Source organism: Thalia democratica, chromosome 4 (genome assembly GCF_965202585.1).
Source record: "Thalia democratica chromosome 4, ktThaDemo2.hap1.1, whole genome shotgun sequence".
In the NCBI taxonomy this organism is placed as follows: domain Eukaryota; kingdom Metazoa; phylum Chordata; class Thaliacea; order Salpida; family Salpidae; genus Thalia; species Thalia democratica.
The window spans coordinates 4,947,354-4,963,299 of NC_139168.1; the positions used below are offsets into that span (position 1 = coordinate 4,947,354).

Consider the following 15,946-nt stretch of genomic DNA (forward strand, 5'->3'; position numbering starts at 1 on the left):
TTATAAAAAATTTAATTATTCATAATACTTACAGAACGTATACAACAAGCAAAAAACAGAAGTTGTTAAACAAAATCGTGGTTATCAAACAATGGAAGCTAAAGAACATCCTGATGTTAAAAAAGCTGAAAAAGCTAAAGGAATGAGCGATGTAAGTTTTAATTGAAAAAAAGTTGATATTTCATGTTATAAACCTAACACTTACTTGCAGATCGTATACAAAGAAGATTACGAACAAGATAAAGCCTACATCATGTTTCCTTATACAATTACACCCGAATACGAAACCAAATCTTCTGTAAAAAGGATGGATGTAAGGAATTATACTTAGTTGCTGTAATATTTCTCATGATTTATAAAGTTTAGGTCTTTACTAATCACAAATTTTTGTTTTATCGAATTATACTTGAGTTCAGTAAATATTAAGTTATAAAAATTAAAAGGTTTAATAAATATAAAAAAAACTTTTTAAACAAAAATGAAAAAGTAGTAGACATTCAAAAATACGTCTAAAGTGTTGAATCTGTTAAAGTTATTTATTTGGTGTACTCTAATGTTTCAAAATTCGAATCAATAAACGAAATTAACAGAATGAATACACGAAAGATCATGAGCAAACCAAAGATAAAAATCATTTTGATGTTACATCAACACCTGTCTATGAAAACCAAAAAGCTCATGGTAAAGTCACGGCAGAAGTTAGTTTAATCTATATATCTTTTTTAAATTGAAAGATGCAATATTTGTACTGACCAAAACCAATAAAAATAATAACTCATTGTTTTTCAAACATGTTGTAATTGTGGCTTTATTGTTAACTTTAGATCAACTACAAAAAAGATTTTGAGAACAACAAAGGTAAGATGTTAGGAACAGATGTGACTCCTGAAATGGCCAGAGCTCATGAAATGGAACCAATCAGAAATAAGCAGAAATACCAGGAGCAAGCAAAGAAAGATCTTGTCAAGACTCATGTTGGTCCAGGTAAGAAAAATAGACCTATTTAATTTTTAATTTTTTTTAAGAAACTTAACTTTACTACATTATTTACAGACGGTCAAGAAATAGCTCATTCAGTTGTAATGTCTCATCAAGCTTCACCTCTTGTTTATAAAGATGATTACAACAAAAATGTGTTAGGAAAGGGTCCAGTTAATCCAGCAATTGCTTTCCCTGAAAACGATCGTTTGAAAAAGATTCACGAACAAACCAGCAAGGTAAAATTTCTTATGTATACATTTGGAAACAATAAAACTTTACTCAATGCTTAAAATAAATCTTTTATAAACCAGAAAGTTCGAGCATAAAACATTTCATCAAACTTAACTCGAATAGTTCAAACCAAAGTATGGATACTGTTTGTTAAATGAATAGATGTTGTTAATGATAAATAAAAACAAAAATTTTACAAGTTTGCTACATAAAGTTCCAAACAAAAGCAAACAATTTATACTTTCAGCCAAACTACGAAAAAGAAGCAAGGAAAGATCTTCAGAAAAATTTGCTTTCAGTTGACACTCCCGAGTTTACTCGTGCAAAACAAGTGGCTAAAAACGCCAGCGATGTTAGTATCTAATATCTTTTATATATTTTTATCTACTTTAATCTATACTGTATATAACAGTTGGAGTACACGAAGCAGAAAGCAGAGGCAGTCAAGCAACACCGCGGGTATCAGACGATCGAATCAAAGGAGCACCCCGATGTTAAGAAAGCTGAAAAAGCTCACAATCTCACTAGTGACGTAAGTAGGATAAAATAGTATCATTAAGTATCGCTGTATTTTTTCAGAAAAGTATCTAATTGCCTTAAACAATTTCAAACAAGTTAAAATTAATAAACTACATGTCTATGATCTTGTTCCTTAAGTATTTTTTGAACCATGTTATATTTTTAGAGTTGAAATTTATACCTTTTTGCTTTTTAAACAGAAAGTGTACAAGGAAGATTGGGAAGATCAGAAGTCACTGGTTTACTTCCCGTACACAATCACTCCTGAATACGAAACAAAATCATCAGCTACTCGGCATGATGTAAGCTTGTTAATTACAACAATATTATAAACTATGGACTACTTGACTCATATTTAGTTGGAATCAGTTCTATAGTTTTAATTTTTATAGATATATAATTTTAAATTTTTTTTAAACATTAAAGTTTTCTAAAACTCAAAACACTTACATAGCTTGCTAAACCGATAAAGTTTATTATAACTTTATTGTTTACCTGATGTTTTAATAAATTTAGCACAATGTATGTTTAATATTTAGACCACTTACAAGCAAGACCATGAGGAGACAAAGGACAAAAATCATTATGACGTCACTTCAACTCCGGTTTACAATCAAATAAAAGAGCACGAAGGGCTTACTTCTGATGTAAGTTTATCAACTGATTCTTTTGAAGTTTAAATTTTATTCTTTTGAAGTTCGTTTATTAAGTACAAAACTGAAATTTTTTAAAATGATTAAGTAGTTTTCATTTGTTGTTCGGTTTTTTTTATACTAGACCTGTTGACCGTATATGTCAGCATTCAAATTTTTTTGTTTTCTTACTAATTTTTGTTGATATTAATTGCCATTTTTTGTTGATCATACATCAATTTTTAAATTTGTTCAGTAAGTTGTACACATTTCAGAACAACTACAAAAAAGAGTTTGAAAACAACAAAGGTAAGATGTTAGGAACAGATGTGACTCCTGAAATGGCCAGAGCTCATGAAATGGAACCAATCAGAAATAAGCAGAAATACCAGGAGCAAGCAAAGAAAGATCTTGTCAAAACTCATGTTGGTCCAGGTAAGTAAAAAAAATGTCTAACAAATTCAAACTTTTTTATCATTTTGTTTACTGATTTCAAAATGCTTTAGACGGTCAGGAAATAGCTCATTCAGTTGTAATGTCACATCAAGCTTCACCTATCGTTTATAAAGATGATTACAACAAAAATGTGTTAGGACAAGGTCCAGTTAATCCAGCAATTGCTTTCCCTGAAAACGACCGTTTGAAAAAGATTCACGAACAAACCAGCAAGGTAAGTGCCACAAAGTTTTACTTCCATAATATATCATAGTTGTTTATTTATTATAAACTTTCAGCCAAACTACGAAAAAGAAGCAAGAAAAGAACTTCAGAAGAACATGCTTCCAGTTGACACTCCTGAGTTTGTTCGTGCAAAGGAAACTGCTAAAAATGCTAGTGATGTAAGTTTATATAGGTCTCATGTAAATTTTTATTACTAAAACTTTAAATTTATATTAGTTCATTTTATGATAAACGGGATTTCTACCATTGACGCAGTATATTAAAACTTTAATTGGTATTAGTTAATTAAAAGGGTATTAATTGTTGTTGTTAACTGAAAAATAGGGTTTTTATTTCAAACACTCTGAATATATTTTTTCTTAACATTAAAATGAAACCGCTAGAAATGTAAACTTGTAAGTTTTTATACAAATATTTTTTTTACCTTAATATTTAAACTAATAAACTTAATGAACACTAACTTATCTAGTGGTAAGCAAAAGTTCTACTTCTAAACTAATGGTCTTAATCAAGAATAGTGGTTTTTCGTTGAAAAAGTAGTTTAGTATTATTACTTGAAATAAATTTCTGACTATTATTCGAGGTTAAATACTTTATAACATATAACAGCTGGAATACACAAAACAAAGAGCTCAGACAGTTGCGGATTACCGAGGATTCCAAACAATGGACGCCAGAGAACATCCTGAAGTCACCAGGGGCATCAAAGCTAAACAACTCACTGATGACGTAAATATTGTTTTTGAAAATTTAAATTATTTTTTTTGTTTAATTATCCGGAAGTCACCAGGGGCATCAAAGCTAAAATAATTTTTAGTGACGTATATCGAGTTGTTGTCACGTGTTTGAAAACTATTATATAAACAATCAAATAATTATAAATTGAAAACTTTGTGTTTTTATTGCACAATAATATATAAAAGAAACATTTTAAGTATTTTTGGTCAGTTGAAATATTATTTAATTATTAGTTGTTACTTTTTACAAAAGAAGGTTTAGTAAAAATATTAAGATTAAAATACTTATCAAAATAAAAGCAGTTTTCTGACTAGATCACTAAGTTTGGTGAAATTTTATGTTTGCCTTAGTTTTTTAGAACAATTTAAAAAATTACTTTACTAATTTTTTGAATTTTAATTTTTACAACAGAAAGCATACAGGCAAGATTGGGAAGATGATAAATCGATGGTATACTTTCCATACACAATAACTCCTGAATATGATACTAAGTATGGACTTCAAAAACATCATGTTAGTTCAAATTAGATGTTAAAAATTTTTGTACTGTCAAATATTTCTAAAAAGTTTTAAAGTAGGTTAATAAAATTAATTACTACTAAAAAAGCTAAACTTTAAAATAAAAAATACTTTTGATTTAAAAAAAAAATTTAACTAAGCTAACTTTTAAATAGCATAAATTTTTATTTATGATACTTAAACTAGAATGAGTATACTTTGGACCATGACAAAACAAAAGACAAAAACCGTTTTGATGTCGTAAATACGCCTGTTTACAATCAAATAAAGGATATTCAAGCTCAAACTAATGATGTAAGTTTTGTATGTTTGTTTATATTTGAGTTTTAAAATTGTTTTGACTTTTTGACAAGATAAAAGTTAAACTTTAACATTCTTGCCTTATGGCAGTTTTTACTGCACATAGTTGAAAAATTTTCTATGTTTTTTTTCCATAAAATTGCTTACTTTGATTGTTTTTATACTCATGTCTCAAAGAAAATTTATCCGTAATGTGTAAAAAGCCTATTCAACTAACTTGAAACTACTAGAAAGGATTAACATCGTTTTTCATAATATACAAACATATAAACCCAAAAGAGATAAAAAATTAAAACTTAACAAAAATATACAGCTCAACTACAAAAAGGACTTTGAGAACAACAAAGGCAAGATGTTAGGAACAGATGTTACTCCTGAAATGGCCAGAGCTCATGAAATGGAACCAATCAGAAATAAGCAGAAATATCAGGAACAAGCAAAGAAAGATCTTGTCAAGACTCATGTTGGTCCAGGTAAGTAAAAAGAATAATAGAGTTGATAAAAAAAAAGTTTGATATATGCTTCAACTGCTTTTGCTTTTTATAGACGGTCAGGAAATAGCTCATGCAGTTGTGATGGCTCATCAAGCTTCACCTATCGTTTATAAAGATGATTACAACAAAAATGTGTTAGGACAAGGTCCAGCTAATCCAGCAATTGCTTTCCCTGAAAACGACCGTTTGAAAAAGATTCACGACCAGACAACTAAGGTAATAACTAATTTTGTGCATTACAAGAAGTATCTTTTTAAACTCATGTTTATTTCAGCCGAATTACGAAAAAGAAGCGAGAAAAGATCTTCAGAAGAACTTGCTTTCAGTCGATACACCTGAGTTCACTCGTGCAAAGCAAGTCGCTATTAACGCTAGCGATGTAAGTTTTTAATTAAATAAGTAAATATATATTCTAGTTATATCAACAAAAACTATTATGTCCATAACAGTTGGAGTACACGAAGCAGAAAGCGCAAACTGTCCACGATTTCCGAGGGTACCAGACAATGTACGCCAGTGAACATCCCGAGGTTACCAAGAGTTTGAAGGCTAAGCAACTCACTGACGACGTTTGTTTGATTATTAATATAAATTATGTCTAATAAGTGAAGTATTTAAATAAGCTTAAAATTTTTATCTAAATGAACGTTGTTTTATGACTCGATTAAATATTTTTTTAGAAGTTTACTTATCATAAAAACAATATTTAGTAAAAGTTTAGGCTTAATTCTACTAGTTACTATTATTTTTCATATTTTGAAAAGCTTATTTTTCATAATATTTAATTTTTTATAACAGAAAGCATACAGGCAAGATTGGGAAGATGATAAATCGATGGTATACTTTCCATACACAATTACCCCTGAGTATGATACAAAATATGGACTTAAAAAACACGATGTTAGTTCAAATAATATAGCCAAAACAGAACTTTCTAAATAAAAAGAATTTAAAGTAGTAAATAAAAATAAAGTTCAAGTTAAAACTTTATCATAGTGTTAAGTTTTTAATATTAGAACTACTTATGTTGTTGTCAATAAAAGAAACAATTTTAAAAAGTTTAATAAAAAAATTACCAAAGTAAATTTACTTATTGTATGAAAATGGTAGTACTTTTAAAGTATAATTTTATAAAATCATTAAGGTTTTGAGTAGTTAACAAATAAACATATATATATATATATATATATATTAACAAACAACTTAATACAGGACGAGTACAAACACGATCACGAAGCAACGAAGGACAAGAATAATTATGACGTCACTAATACACCAGTGTACGCGCACATCAAAGAACACGAGGGAATTACTAACGAAGTTAGAATTTTAATGTATACGTTAAAAATGTTTAAAGCAACAAAAAAAAAAAAATTAATTTCCAATACACCTAGAAATTTAAAGCTGTTCTATATTTAGATTTTAAAAATCAAGTTTTAAGTATTAGTATTATTATGACGGTTTATTAAGTAAAAGGTCAATTAAGTACACGAGCTAGTAGATCGAGTGTTTTAATGACCTACTAACGATGTTAAATTACTAATCACTTACAACTGGTGTTATATTACTCTTTAGGCAAGCATTTAAGTAACTAAAATGACGTACATAAACAACTCTAGTTTTAACTCTTGTAAGTTTTGAATCTAAGCTTGGCTTTTACAAATTTAGTTGTATTATAACAAAACTGATATAAATTTCAAAACTTTTTGTTACTTATATCAATCACGTTTACAAGTTTTGAATAAGTTTATATCACACATACCTACACTTAATGATAAAATATCAAATAACAAAATTCAACTTGTAAAAAGATTTTCGTTACGCAACTAGTAGTCAAGTTCAAGCTAATTTCTCCTGATAATTGAATCAAACATGATACTAAACAAAAAGTTAATCTTAAATCTAAATTTTTAATTGAGTTTCATGTCTCCATTTTATTTTCAAAAACGAATAACATCTTTGAAACATGTATTAAAAATATTCTTTTAATAACTTGTATGCTTAGAAATGCTTTTAATATAGTAAAATATTACGTTCTTCCATGATATGTACAAATACCTCTGATAAAAATAAGATGAAAATATTTTTAAAATGTACTACTAATGTATAAACGCAACGTAAAAAACTGAAACATTAGAAGTCAACAAAAACTATATATAGCTCAACTACAAACAAGACTTCGAGAAGAACAAAGGTAAGATGTTAGGAACAGATGTGACTCCTGAAATGGCCAGAGCCCATGAAATGGAACCAATCAGAAATAAGCAGAAATATCAGGAGCAAGCAAAGAAAGATCTTGTCAAGACTCATGTTGGTCCAGGTAAGTGAAAAAAAATATCTAACAAATTTAAAATTTTTTATCATTTTGTTTACTGATTTTAAAATGCTTTAGACGGTCAGGAAATAGCTCATTCAGTTGTAATGTCACATCAAGCTTCACCAATTGTTTATAAAGATGATTACAACAAAAATGTGTTAGGAAAGGGTCCAGTTAATCCAGCAATTGCTTTCCCTGAAAACGACCGTTTGAAAAAGATTCATGACGAAACAACTAAGGTAAGCTGATCATTTATTTTTAGATTGTTAGAAGTATAGATTAGAAGTTCAAATTTTAAAAATTTACAGCCTAATTACGAGAAAGATGCCAGGGAGATGCTGAAGAAGAACATTCTGTCAGTCGATGCACCTGACTTTGTAAGAGCCAAACAATCAGCACTCAACGCCAGTGATGTCAGTTTGTTTGTTTTTAACTAAACTGTCGTTATAATATATTTCTTTAATTTTTTTTGATCCATCTAAACGTATAAACAGTATCATCCATTTTAGTTAATAATTTATAAAAAAAAATCGCATTATTCTTAAAACTATAAGAAACTACACAATGGATAAAGTTTTATAATTGTTTTGTTTATTGGTCGTTTATTTAAATTCAGAGAGAATACAAAAAGCAGCAAGCACAGATTGTACACGATTATAGAGGATACCAGACAATGGACTCCAGAGTTCATCCAGATGTTGTTAGAGGTCAAAAAGCTAGTGACTTGATCAGTGATGTAAGTTTATTTTTACTTCTATGTAGCACCTGCACTTAACGGCTACAATAGTTGTTGCTTATTTTGAAAATGATAAAACTAATATTTAATTTAACTGAAAGTAAAAACGTAGATTAGTATATTCATTACTATTCATTAATATCAAGCAAAGTTATATTCTACGCAATTGTTTTTAGTGTAAAACGTTTGTTATTTTTTTTTTTCTTGTCAAAAGTAGTTTAGAGAAACTTTGAAGACTTAAGTTGTAATATGAAATTCTAAAATAAATACTAAAACAGAAAAAGTATAAGGAAGATTGGGAGGCAGACAAACCACTTGTTTACTTTCCTTATACAATCACACAAGAATATGATGATAAGTACCAGCTGAAACGTCATGGAGTCTGTTTTGTTGTAGCATAAACTGTTAAAATTAAAAAAAAATAAAATTAAAGATTACTTACAATATCAAGCTGTAATAAAGCGTGTTAAGCGTAAAGATTTTATTAAAAGCAAAATTTTATAAAGAAATTGTTTTTTTCTAAGAACATACACACACGAGGAATTTTTATTGTATATTCTAACTTTTAAAATTATAATAGGAGGAGTACAAACATGATCACGAAAAAACAAAAGACAAGAATCATTATGACGTAACTGATACTCCTGTATACGGACAAATTAAAGATCACAATTTGCAGACTAATGATGTATGTTTTACAGAATAACAAAAAAGTTGATCATTTGTTTTTAAACTAAAACTTTATTTCTCGACTTGATTAAGTATTGAGATTTTTTAAACTATTCAATAAAACCGTATGTGATAATGTTTTATTGAAGTTTACTCTCTGTTTAAAACTAAAATAAGCTATGACATAAAAAAGCAAAACTTTTTATGTACTTATGAACATAAATATTTCTAAATTTAGCTGAATTACAAGCAAGAATTCGAGAACAACAAAGGTAAGATGTTAGGAACAGACGTGACTCCTGAAATGGCCAGAGCTCATGAAATGGAACCAATCAGAAATAAACAGAAATATCAGGAGCAAGCAAAGAAAGATCTTGTCAAGACTCATGTTGGTCCAGGTAAGTAAAAAAAAAAGTCTAACAAATTCAAAATTTTTATTATTTTGTTTACTGATTTTAAAATGCTTTAGACGGTCAGGAAATAGCTCATTCAGTTGTAATGTCACACCAAGCTTCACCTATCGTTTATAAAGATGATTATAACAAAAATGTGTTAGGACAAGGTCCAGCTAATCCAGCAATTGCTTTCCCTGAAAACGACCGTTTGAAAAAGATTCATGACGAAACAACTAAGGTAATATTTTCTATAAGAACAAAACTAATTTTTAAAACGCTTACATAAAACATCAAAAAGTATCTTAAGTGTAGAATAACATTTAAAATTCAAAGCAAGCTCCAGCAAAATCAGCTTTAATCTTATATTTGTAACAAACTGAAATGTAAAAATATAATTTATGTATTTTAGCCCAAATACGAAAAGGATGCTAGGGAAATGCTGAAGAAAAATATTTTGCCAGTTGATGCTCAAGAGTTTGTGAGAGCTAAAAACTCTGCCCTTAATGCAAGTGATGTGAGTTTATTATTTAGTTTGATTTTTTATTTTACCACATTAATAACAACGAAAGCTACTTCACATAGCTGCATCTAGATTTTTGTTTCATCTTTTCTTAGCCATAAAATTACAAGCTTAGTTATTAAAACTGTTTTGTAAAAACAAGACCTAATTTACACAATCAGTTCATTTTTAAATTTTATATACAATTACTAATGTTTGCTTGAATATTAATCAGAGAGAATACACTAAGCAGCAAGCTCAGACTGTGCACGATTATAGAGGATACCAAACAATGGATTCCAGAGTTCATCCAGATGTTGTTAGAGGTCAAAAAGCTAGTGACTTGATCAGTGATGTGAGTTTTTCTTAACACTAATTGTTTTCATAAAAAGTGACTTTAAGTAGTCAAAAGTAATTTAAATAGTTACATACTTTTAATCAAACTGAAATAAAACCTTCAATTTTTAAACCAATAGCTAAATTACAAGCAATGAAGTTTAGTTTCTTTTTATTGTAACGCTATTTTCGATTATAAGTTCTTCAAAACTTACCATAATTTAAAGCGTAACTTATATTTCCTTACAGAAAGTATACAGAGAGGATTATGAAAACACCAAAGACATAGTCTACTTTCCGTACACAATAACTCAGGAATATGACACTAAAGCTGATTTGAAGCACCTTGATGTAAGTTTTTATTGAAAAAAGTATGCTAAGTACTATAACTTAATACATTTATGTTATGCAGACCTCGTACAAGACCGAAGCTTCTAAGGATAAGCAGCATAACAAGTTCGATGTGACATCAACTCCTGTGTACAATCATCTGAAAGAACTTGATAATGAAATTAGCCCGGTTAGTTTTTATAAAGTTATAAAGTATGTAAAAACTTTAGTCACCGTTTAATTTTGTTATAAAAGGTTACATAAGTTTTTTTATAAGTTAAAGCATTATTAACATATCAAGGCATTTTCTTTGTTACTAAAAACCTAACGTTGGTTAAATGTATAAAACTTGCAAATTTTTCAGATCAAATACACTGAAAAGTACAGAGAGAATCAAGGTAAGATGCTGGGCACTGATGTAACCATGGATATGGCGAGAGCTAAAGAGCTTGAACCAATCAGAAATAAGCAATTGTACGAAGCTGATGCTAGATCTAAGCTTCCTCATACTAATGTTGATGCAGGTTTGGTATAGTTCAATTTGTAGCTTAATTTTATATTGAAAAAACTAAGTAAATCATATTTCAGAGGGTCAGCAAATAGCTCATGCTGTTCATATGACAAACCAAGCTTCAGATCTTGTTTACAAGTCTGACTACAAGAAAGATGTTTTGGGTAAATCAACAAACGATCCAGCAATTGCTTATCCTGAACATGATCGCTTGAAAAAGATTTATGATGACACAAACAAGGTAGACTCTGCTTACAGTTCATATTTAGTTTAATGTTGAAAATATAAATAACAAGTAATTTATTTTTAAAACTTGATAAACACAGGCCAATTACACCAAAGAAGCCAAGAAACAGATGCAGACGAACATGCTTCCTGTAGACGCTCCAGAGTTCAAACGAGCCAGAGAAACAGCTAAAATCGCCAGCGACGTTAGTTTACTTGAACTTATATACATAAAACATACAACTTTGATATTATAAGTAACTGCATAGTATACTTACTGAAAAATTCCATTTAATCACATCATTTTCAAACTGTAGAAAGAGTACACGAAGCAACGGGCACAAACTGTTCATGATTACAGAGGATACCAAACGATGGATTCCAGAGTTCATCCAGATGTTGTTAGAGGTCAAAAAGCTAGTGACTTGATCAGCGATGTGAGTTGTTTTATACTGATGTTGTATATTTAGTAAGAACATAATTGCTTAAAAAGTTTTTAGAGTTTTTCTTGTTAAAGCTTGTTATTTAAATTTTTTTTAATATGTTTTAAATATTTTATCTGTATCACGGTTTGAAAAATCAATTAATTAAAATAGAAAAAGTATAAAGAAGATTGGGAGGCAGAAAAACCAGTTGTTTATTTTCCATATACCATCACTCAAGAGTATGATGATAAATACGAGCTGAAACGTCTTGGAGTTAGTTTATTGTTATATGATGTACTAAATAGCATTTTCTGAAAAAGTATTAAGGTCATTTTAAATCAAAACAAAAAGCAACTTTTAATAAACTAAGATGACTTACTTTAACAAAAAACTTTTGTTGTATCTTAAAAAAGAAAAAAATATTGAAAAGAAATCATTTTACAAAAGAAATTTTATAAAAGTGAAACAAGAATGATTAAAACCAGGAGGAGTACAAACAAGATCATGAAAAAACAAAAGACAAGAATCATTATGACGTAACAGACACTCCTGTATACGGACAAATTAAAGATCACAATTTACAGACTAATGATGTATGTTTATAATAAGCTTATTTAAAAAATATTACTTTATACATAATTTAATCTTAAAAAAAAAATAATTTAATTCTGACGTTTTAAAAATAGGACTTAAAAGTTATAAATTAATTTTTTGAAAAAAATAAGTTTATAGTTTTTAATAACAATTTTTGAAAAATTTGTTAAGTTTATTGTAGAACGACTTATTTAAAGATAAACTAAAATTATCAATACAACTAAAATACTTGAAAAAGAAATTTAATTGATCAAGTAAAAAAACATTTATGTTTCAGCTCAATTACAAACAAGAATTTGAGAACAACAAAGGTAAGATGTTGGGAACTGATGTAACTATGGATATGGCGAGAGCTAAAGAGCTTGAACCAATCAGAAATAAGCAATTGTACGAAGCTGATGCTAGGTCCAAGCTTCCTCATACTAATGTTGATGCAGGTTTGTTGTAATTCAATTTTTAGCTTAATTTTACGTTACAAAAGCTGAACAAATTATATTCCAGAGGGTCAGCAAATAGCTCATGCTGTTCACATGACAAACCAAGCTTCAAACCTTGTTTACAAATCCGATTACAAGAAAGACGTTTTGGGTAAATCAACTAACGATCCAGCAATTGCTTATCCTGAACATGATCGCTTGAAGAAGATCCATGATGCAACGAACAAGGCAGCTTATCAAAAAGATAGCAGAGATCAAAACAAGCACAATGTATATCCAGTTGATGCAATGGAGTTCAAGAGAGCTACTACATCTGCTAAGAATGCTAGTGATGTACGTTTATTTTGGAATCCATTGAAAGTTGTGTGTTACTTAAACTGTTCAAAAGGCTAAAAACTTTTACTATAACCATGAAATACAACTTTATTTAACTAGTTTGATAAAAAAGACTTATTGTTAAACATGTGTTAATATAAAAAGTAAAGCTATTTATTAAAACTTGAAAAAATTTACTATTTTTTAATCAGATTTCGGTGTTAGATCTTTAAATTTAATAATAAATGCTCTGTAAACAATTCAAAGACTTTAAATGAAGTTTATATCTTTCAATAAACAAAAAAAAATCTTACAGAAACTGTACAAAAAACAATTGCGTGATGTGATAGACACTTACCATGGATATCAAACTATGGATTCCAGAGTTCATCCTGATGTTGTAAGAGGTCAAAAAGCTCACAATCTGATAAGTGATGTTAGTGAAAATTGTGCTTAATTAAAAAAAATAACTAATTTAACTAATATTATATAAAATCATAGATTGTATACAACGAAGACTACAGGAACTCCAGAGAAGTTGTTATTTTTCCCTACACTCTCACTGATCATTACGACATTACTCAGGCGATGCATAAGCTTAAAGTAAGTTATACCTACTCTTATATCTTAAAAGTAGGTCTATTAACCATTAATCATAACTCTATTCCAGTACGATTACGTCAAGGATCATGAAAAGACGAAAGATCTCAATCATTATGACATCACTGATACTCCTGTGTATGAGCAAATTAAAGATCACAACTTGCAAAACAATGATGTAAATTATATGCAAAAATTTAAATAAAAATTTCACATATCAGTAGTAAAATGTTTTTACTCAACAAGCGTATATAAATATTTGTTTTACAAAATATTTGTAACACTTAATTCGTAAAAGATAAAAGTAAGCTTGTTTTTTAAAAACTTATGACAAATTTAAACTAATTGTGTTTTCTTGCTAAATTATCTTTCCTAAGTCGTTAAATTGAAACAAAGTTTAATATCTAATTTAGAACTTGAAGACTTGAAAACTAGTATATTTAATTTAATTCAGGTCCACTACAAACAAGATTTCGAGAACAATAAAGGCAAGATGTTGGGCACTGACGTCACGATGGACATGGCGAGAGCTAAAGAGCTTGAACCAATCAGAAACAAGCAATTGTACGAAGCTGCGGCGAAAGCTGAACTTCCTCACACGAATGTTGATGCAGGTTTGTTTATTTGATGAGATTTTGAGAAAATCATTGTACTTAACTGTTTCATACATTGAGTTCTACAAATATCTCAAAGTACTCGGTTTACTAAGCCTAAATAAAATAAATTAACGTAAAAAAAATTAACGTCAACATTTTATTTCTAACAAAGAAGAAGTTTACTCCGTTTGAAAGTTTAATAACCTATTAAAACTTTTACAGAATCTAAACTTGGCTACTTAAGCAAAGATTAAAATGTCTTTTCACAGATGGCCAGCAAATAGCTCACGCTATGCACATGACAAACCAAGCTTCAGATCTTGTGTACACAGCTGATTACAAGAAAGATGTTTTGGGTAAATCAACAAATGATCCAGCAATTGCGTATCCTGAACATGACCGCTTGAAGAAGATCCATGATGACACTAACAAGGCGGCTTATCAAAAAGACAGCAAAGATCAAAATAAACACAATGTTTATCCAGTTGATGCAATGGAATTTAAAAGAGCTACTGAAGCTGCTAAGAATGCTAGTGATGTAAGTTTTATGTGTTTTTAATTTAACTAATTGCACCAAAATTAATTAAATCTTAATTTGTACTTTGCTTTATTTAATGCTTATGACGCATTTTTAAGTATCTTCCATTTATAAAATACATTGTTAAATTAAGTTTACAGACAACTTAAAGAACACTAAATATTAACAAACAATTTCTTTATATCTTAAACATCTTTACAGAAACTTTACACAAAGCAAAGAGATGAAGTCATTGCAAACTACCACGGATACCAGACTCTGGATTCAAGAGTCCACCCCGAAGTTGTGCGCGGTCAGAAAGCTCATGAGCTCATAAGCGATGTTAGTTTGGATAATTTTAAGACTATCTGGGTGAACTTTTTTAAAAGTTAATGCTTTGCTTTCAATAAACTTTGTAAATGTTCGAATTAAGTTGTGTTAGATAATTTTTAATACTATCTGTGAAATTAGTTTGTTTTATATCATTTACTTGTAAAATCTGAAAATTAATTTTATCTTTTATTTTATTTTTTAATTAAAGTATTTTAAGTACCTGATACACCATAAATCTTTCTAAAAAACATAAATTAAGTTTTCTTTTATTATCCAAGTAATTTTAACAGGCATTGTACAAACAAGACTGGGAGGATGATAAATCAATGATTTGTTTCCCCTACACAATAACCGATCATTACGATAAAACCCAGGACATGCAAAAACTTAAGGTTAGTTGAAACTACGTTTTTTATTTGAGCTTTGTTGATTAAACAGACAATTAAAATAAGTTGTGCATTCTTTGAAATTTGGTGGATTAATATGAACAGGTTAAAATAATTTTTTTGCACTGAATTCGTCTTCTTAAATCAATAAATTATAAAACATGCTTTTTTGTTTTCAAACTCCAATAAAAGTACAACAAAAAACTTGTATTGACATTAAATTTCTTAAAAATTTACAGCTACGCAACAACAATTTATAAAAGCTAAATTATTCTAGAAATTTGATTAATAAAAAAATAGCTAAAAATTCATATTAACAGAATGATTTTTTTTAATGCTTGTCTACATTAAAATAAACAAATATATTTCAGTATGATTATGTGCACGACCATGAAAAGAGCAAGGCAAAGAACCACTTTGATGTTACAGACACTCCGGTTTATTCTCAGATAAAAGATCACACACAACAAACTAATGATGTGAGTACTTTTTGTATTCAGTTTACTCATAGTTACCACTACATACACAATATTTCTTTTTATTAAATTAAGATAAAAATATTATTGTTAATTGAAAATGTAAACTAAAAATACCTATCATTTTAGCAAAATAAAAATAAGTTGAACGCAA

General features: G+C 28.7%; 1 protein-coding gene across 8 annotated transcripts in view; it reads left to right on the forward strand.

Annotated features, from left to right (window-relative positions):
- LOC145835042 (uncharacterized) overlaps window positions 1-15,946 on the forward strand; it is a 103,563-nt gene that overhangs the window by 22,527 nt on the left and 65,090 nt on the right. For 7 of the 8 annotated variants that reach the window (XM_082942572.1, XM_082942576.1, XM_082942580.1 and 4 more), the window contains 49 exons: window positions 35-151; window positions 212-313; window positions 591-698; window positions 825-984; window positions 1,054-1,217; window positions 1,460-1,564; window positions 1,625-1,744; window positions 1,932-2,033; window positions 2,271-2,378; window positions 2,639-2,798; window positions 2,870-3,033; window positions 3,098-3,202; window positions 3,654-3,773; window positions 4,194-4,295; window positions 4,488-4,595; window positions 4,915-5,074; window positions 5,148-5,311; window positions 5,370-5,474; window positions 5,545-5,664; window positions 5,894-5,995; window positions 6,308-6,415; window positions 7,256-7,415; window positions 7,488-7,651; window positions 7,721-7,825; window positions 8,029-8,148; window positions 8,427-8,528; window positions 8,729-8,836; window positions 9,056-9,215; window positions 9,287-9,450; window positions 9,622-9,726; window positions 9,947-10,066; window positions 10,297-10,398; window positions 10,460-10,567; window positions 10,742-10,901; window positions 10,966-11,129; window positions 11,215-11,319; window positions 11,431-11,550; window positions 11,710-11,811; window positions 12,024-12,131; window positions 12,410-12,569; window positions 12,634-12,902; window positions 13,201-13,320; window positions 13,386-13,487; window positions 13,555-13,662; window positions 13,939-14,098; window positions 14,350-14,618; window positions 14,820-14,939; window positions 15,221-15,322; window positions 15,688-15,795. In XM_082942572.1, the coding sequence (XP_082798698.1) occupies window positions 35-151; window positions 212-313; window positions 591-698; window positions 825-984; window positions 1,054-1,217; window positions 1,460-1,564; window positions 1,625-1,744; window positions 1,932-2,033; window positions 2,271-2,378; window positions 2,639-2,798; window positions 2,870-3,033; window positions 3,098-3,202; window positions 3,654-3,773; window positions 4,194-4,295; window positions 4,488-4,595; window positions 4,915-5,074; window positions 5,148-5,311; window positions 5,370-5,474; window positions 5,545-5,664; window positions 5,894-5,995; window positions 6,308-6,415; window positions 7,256-7,415; window positions 7,488-7,651; window positions 7,721-7,825; window positions 8,029-8,148; window positions 8,427-8,528; window positions 8,729-8,836; window positions 9,056-9,215; window positions 9,287-9,450; window positions 9,622-9,726; window positions 9,947-10,066; window positions 10,297-10,398; window positions 10,460-10,567; window positions 10,742-10,901; window positions 10,966-11,129; window positions 11,215-11,319; window positions 11,431-11,550; window positions 11,710-11,811; window positions 12,024-12,131; window positions 12,410-12,569; window positions 12,634-12,902; window positions 13,201-13,320; window positions 13,386-13,487; window positions 13,555-13,662; window positions 13,939-14,098; window positions 14,350-14,618; window positions 14,820-14,939; window positions 15,221-15,322; window positions 15,688-15,795 (6,399 nt within the window). The remainder of the gene's footprint in view (window positions 1-34; window positions 152-211; window positions 314-590; window positions 699-824; window positions 985-1,053; window positions 1,218-1,459; window positions 1,565-1,624; window positions 1,745-1,931; window positions 2,034-2,270; window positions 2,379-2,638; window positions 2,799-2,869; window positions 3,034-3,097; window positions 3,203-3,653; window positions 3,774-4,193; window positions 4,296-4,487; window positions 4,596-4,914; window positions 5,075-5,147; window positions 5,312-5,369; window positions 5,475-5,544; window positions 5,665-5,893; window positions 5,996-6,307; window positions 6,416-7,255; window positions 7,416-7,487; window positions 7,652-7,720; window positions 7,826-8,028; window positions 8,149-8,426; window positions 8,529-8,728; window positions 8,837-9,055; window positions 9,216-9,286; window positions 9,451-9,621; window positions 9,727-9,946; window positions 10,067-10,296; window positions 10,399-10,459; window positions 10,568-10,741; window positions 10,902-10,965; window positions 11,130-11,214; window positions 11,320-11,430; window positions 11,551-11,709; window positions 11,812-12,023; window positions 12,132-12,409; window positions 12,570-12,633; window positions 12,903-13,200; window positions 13,321-13,385; window positions 13,488-13,554; window positions 13,663-13,938; window positions 14,099-14,349; window positions 14,619-14,819; window positions 14,940-15,220; window positions 15,323-15,687; window positions 15,796-15,946) is intronic. The other variant, XM_082942577.1, reaches the window with a different exon arrangement.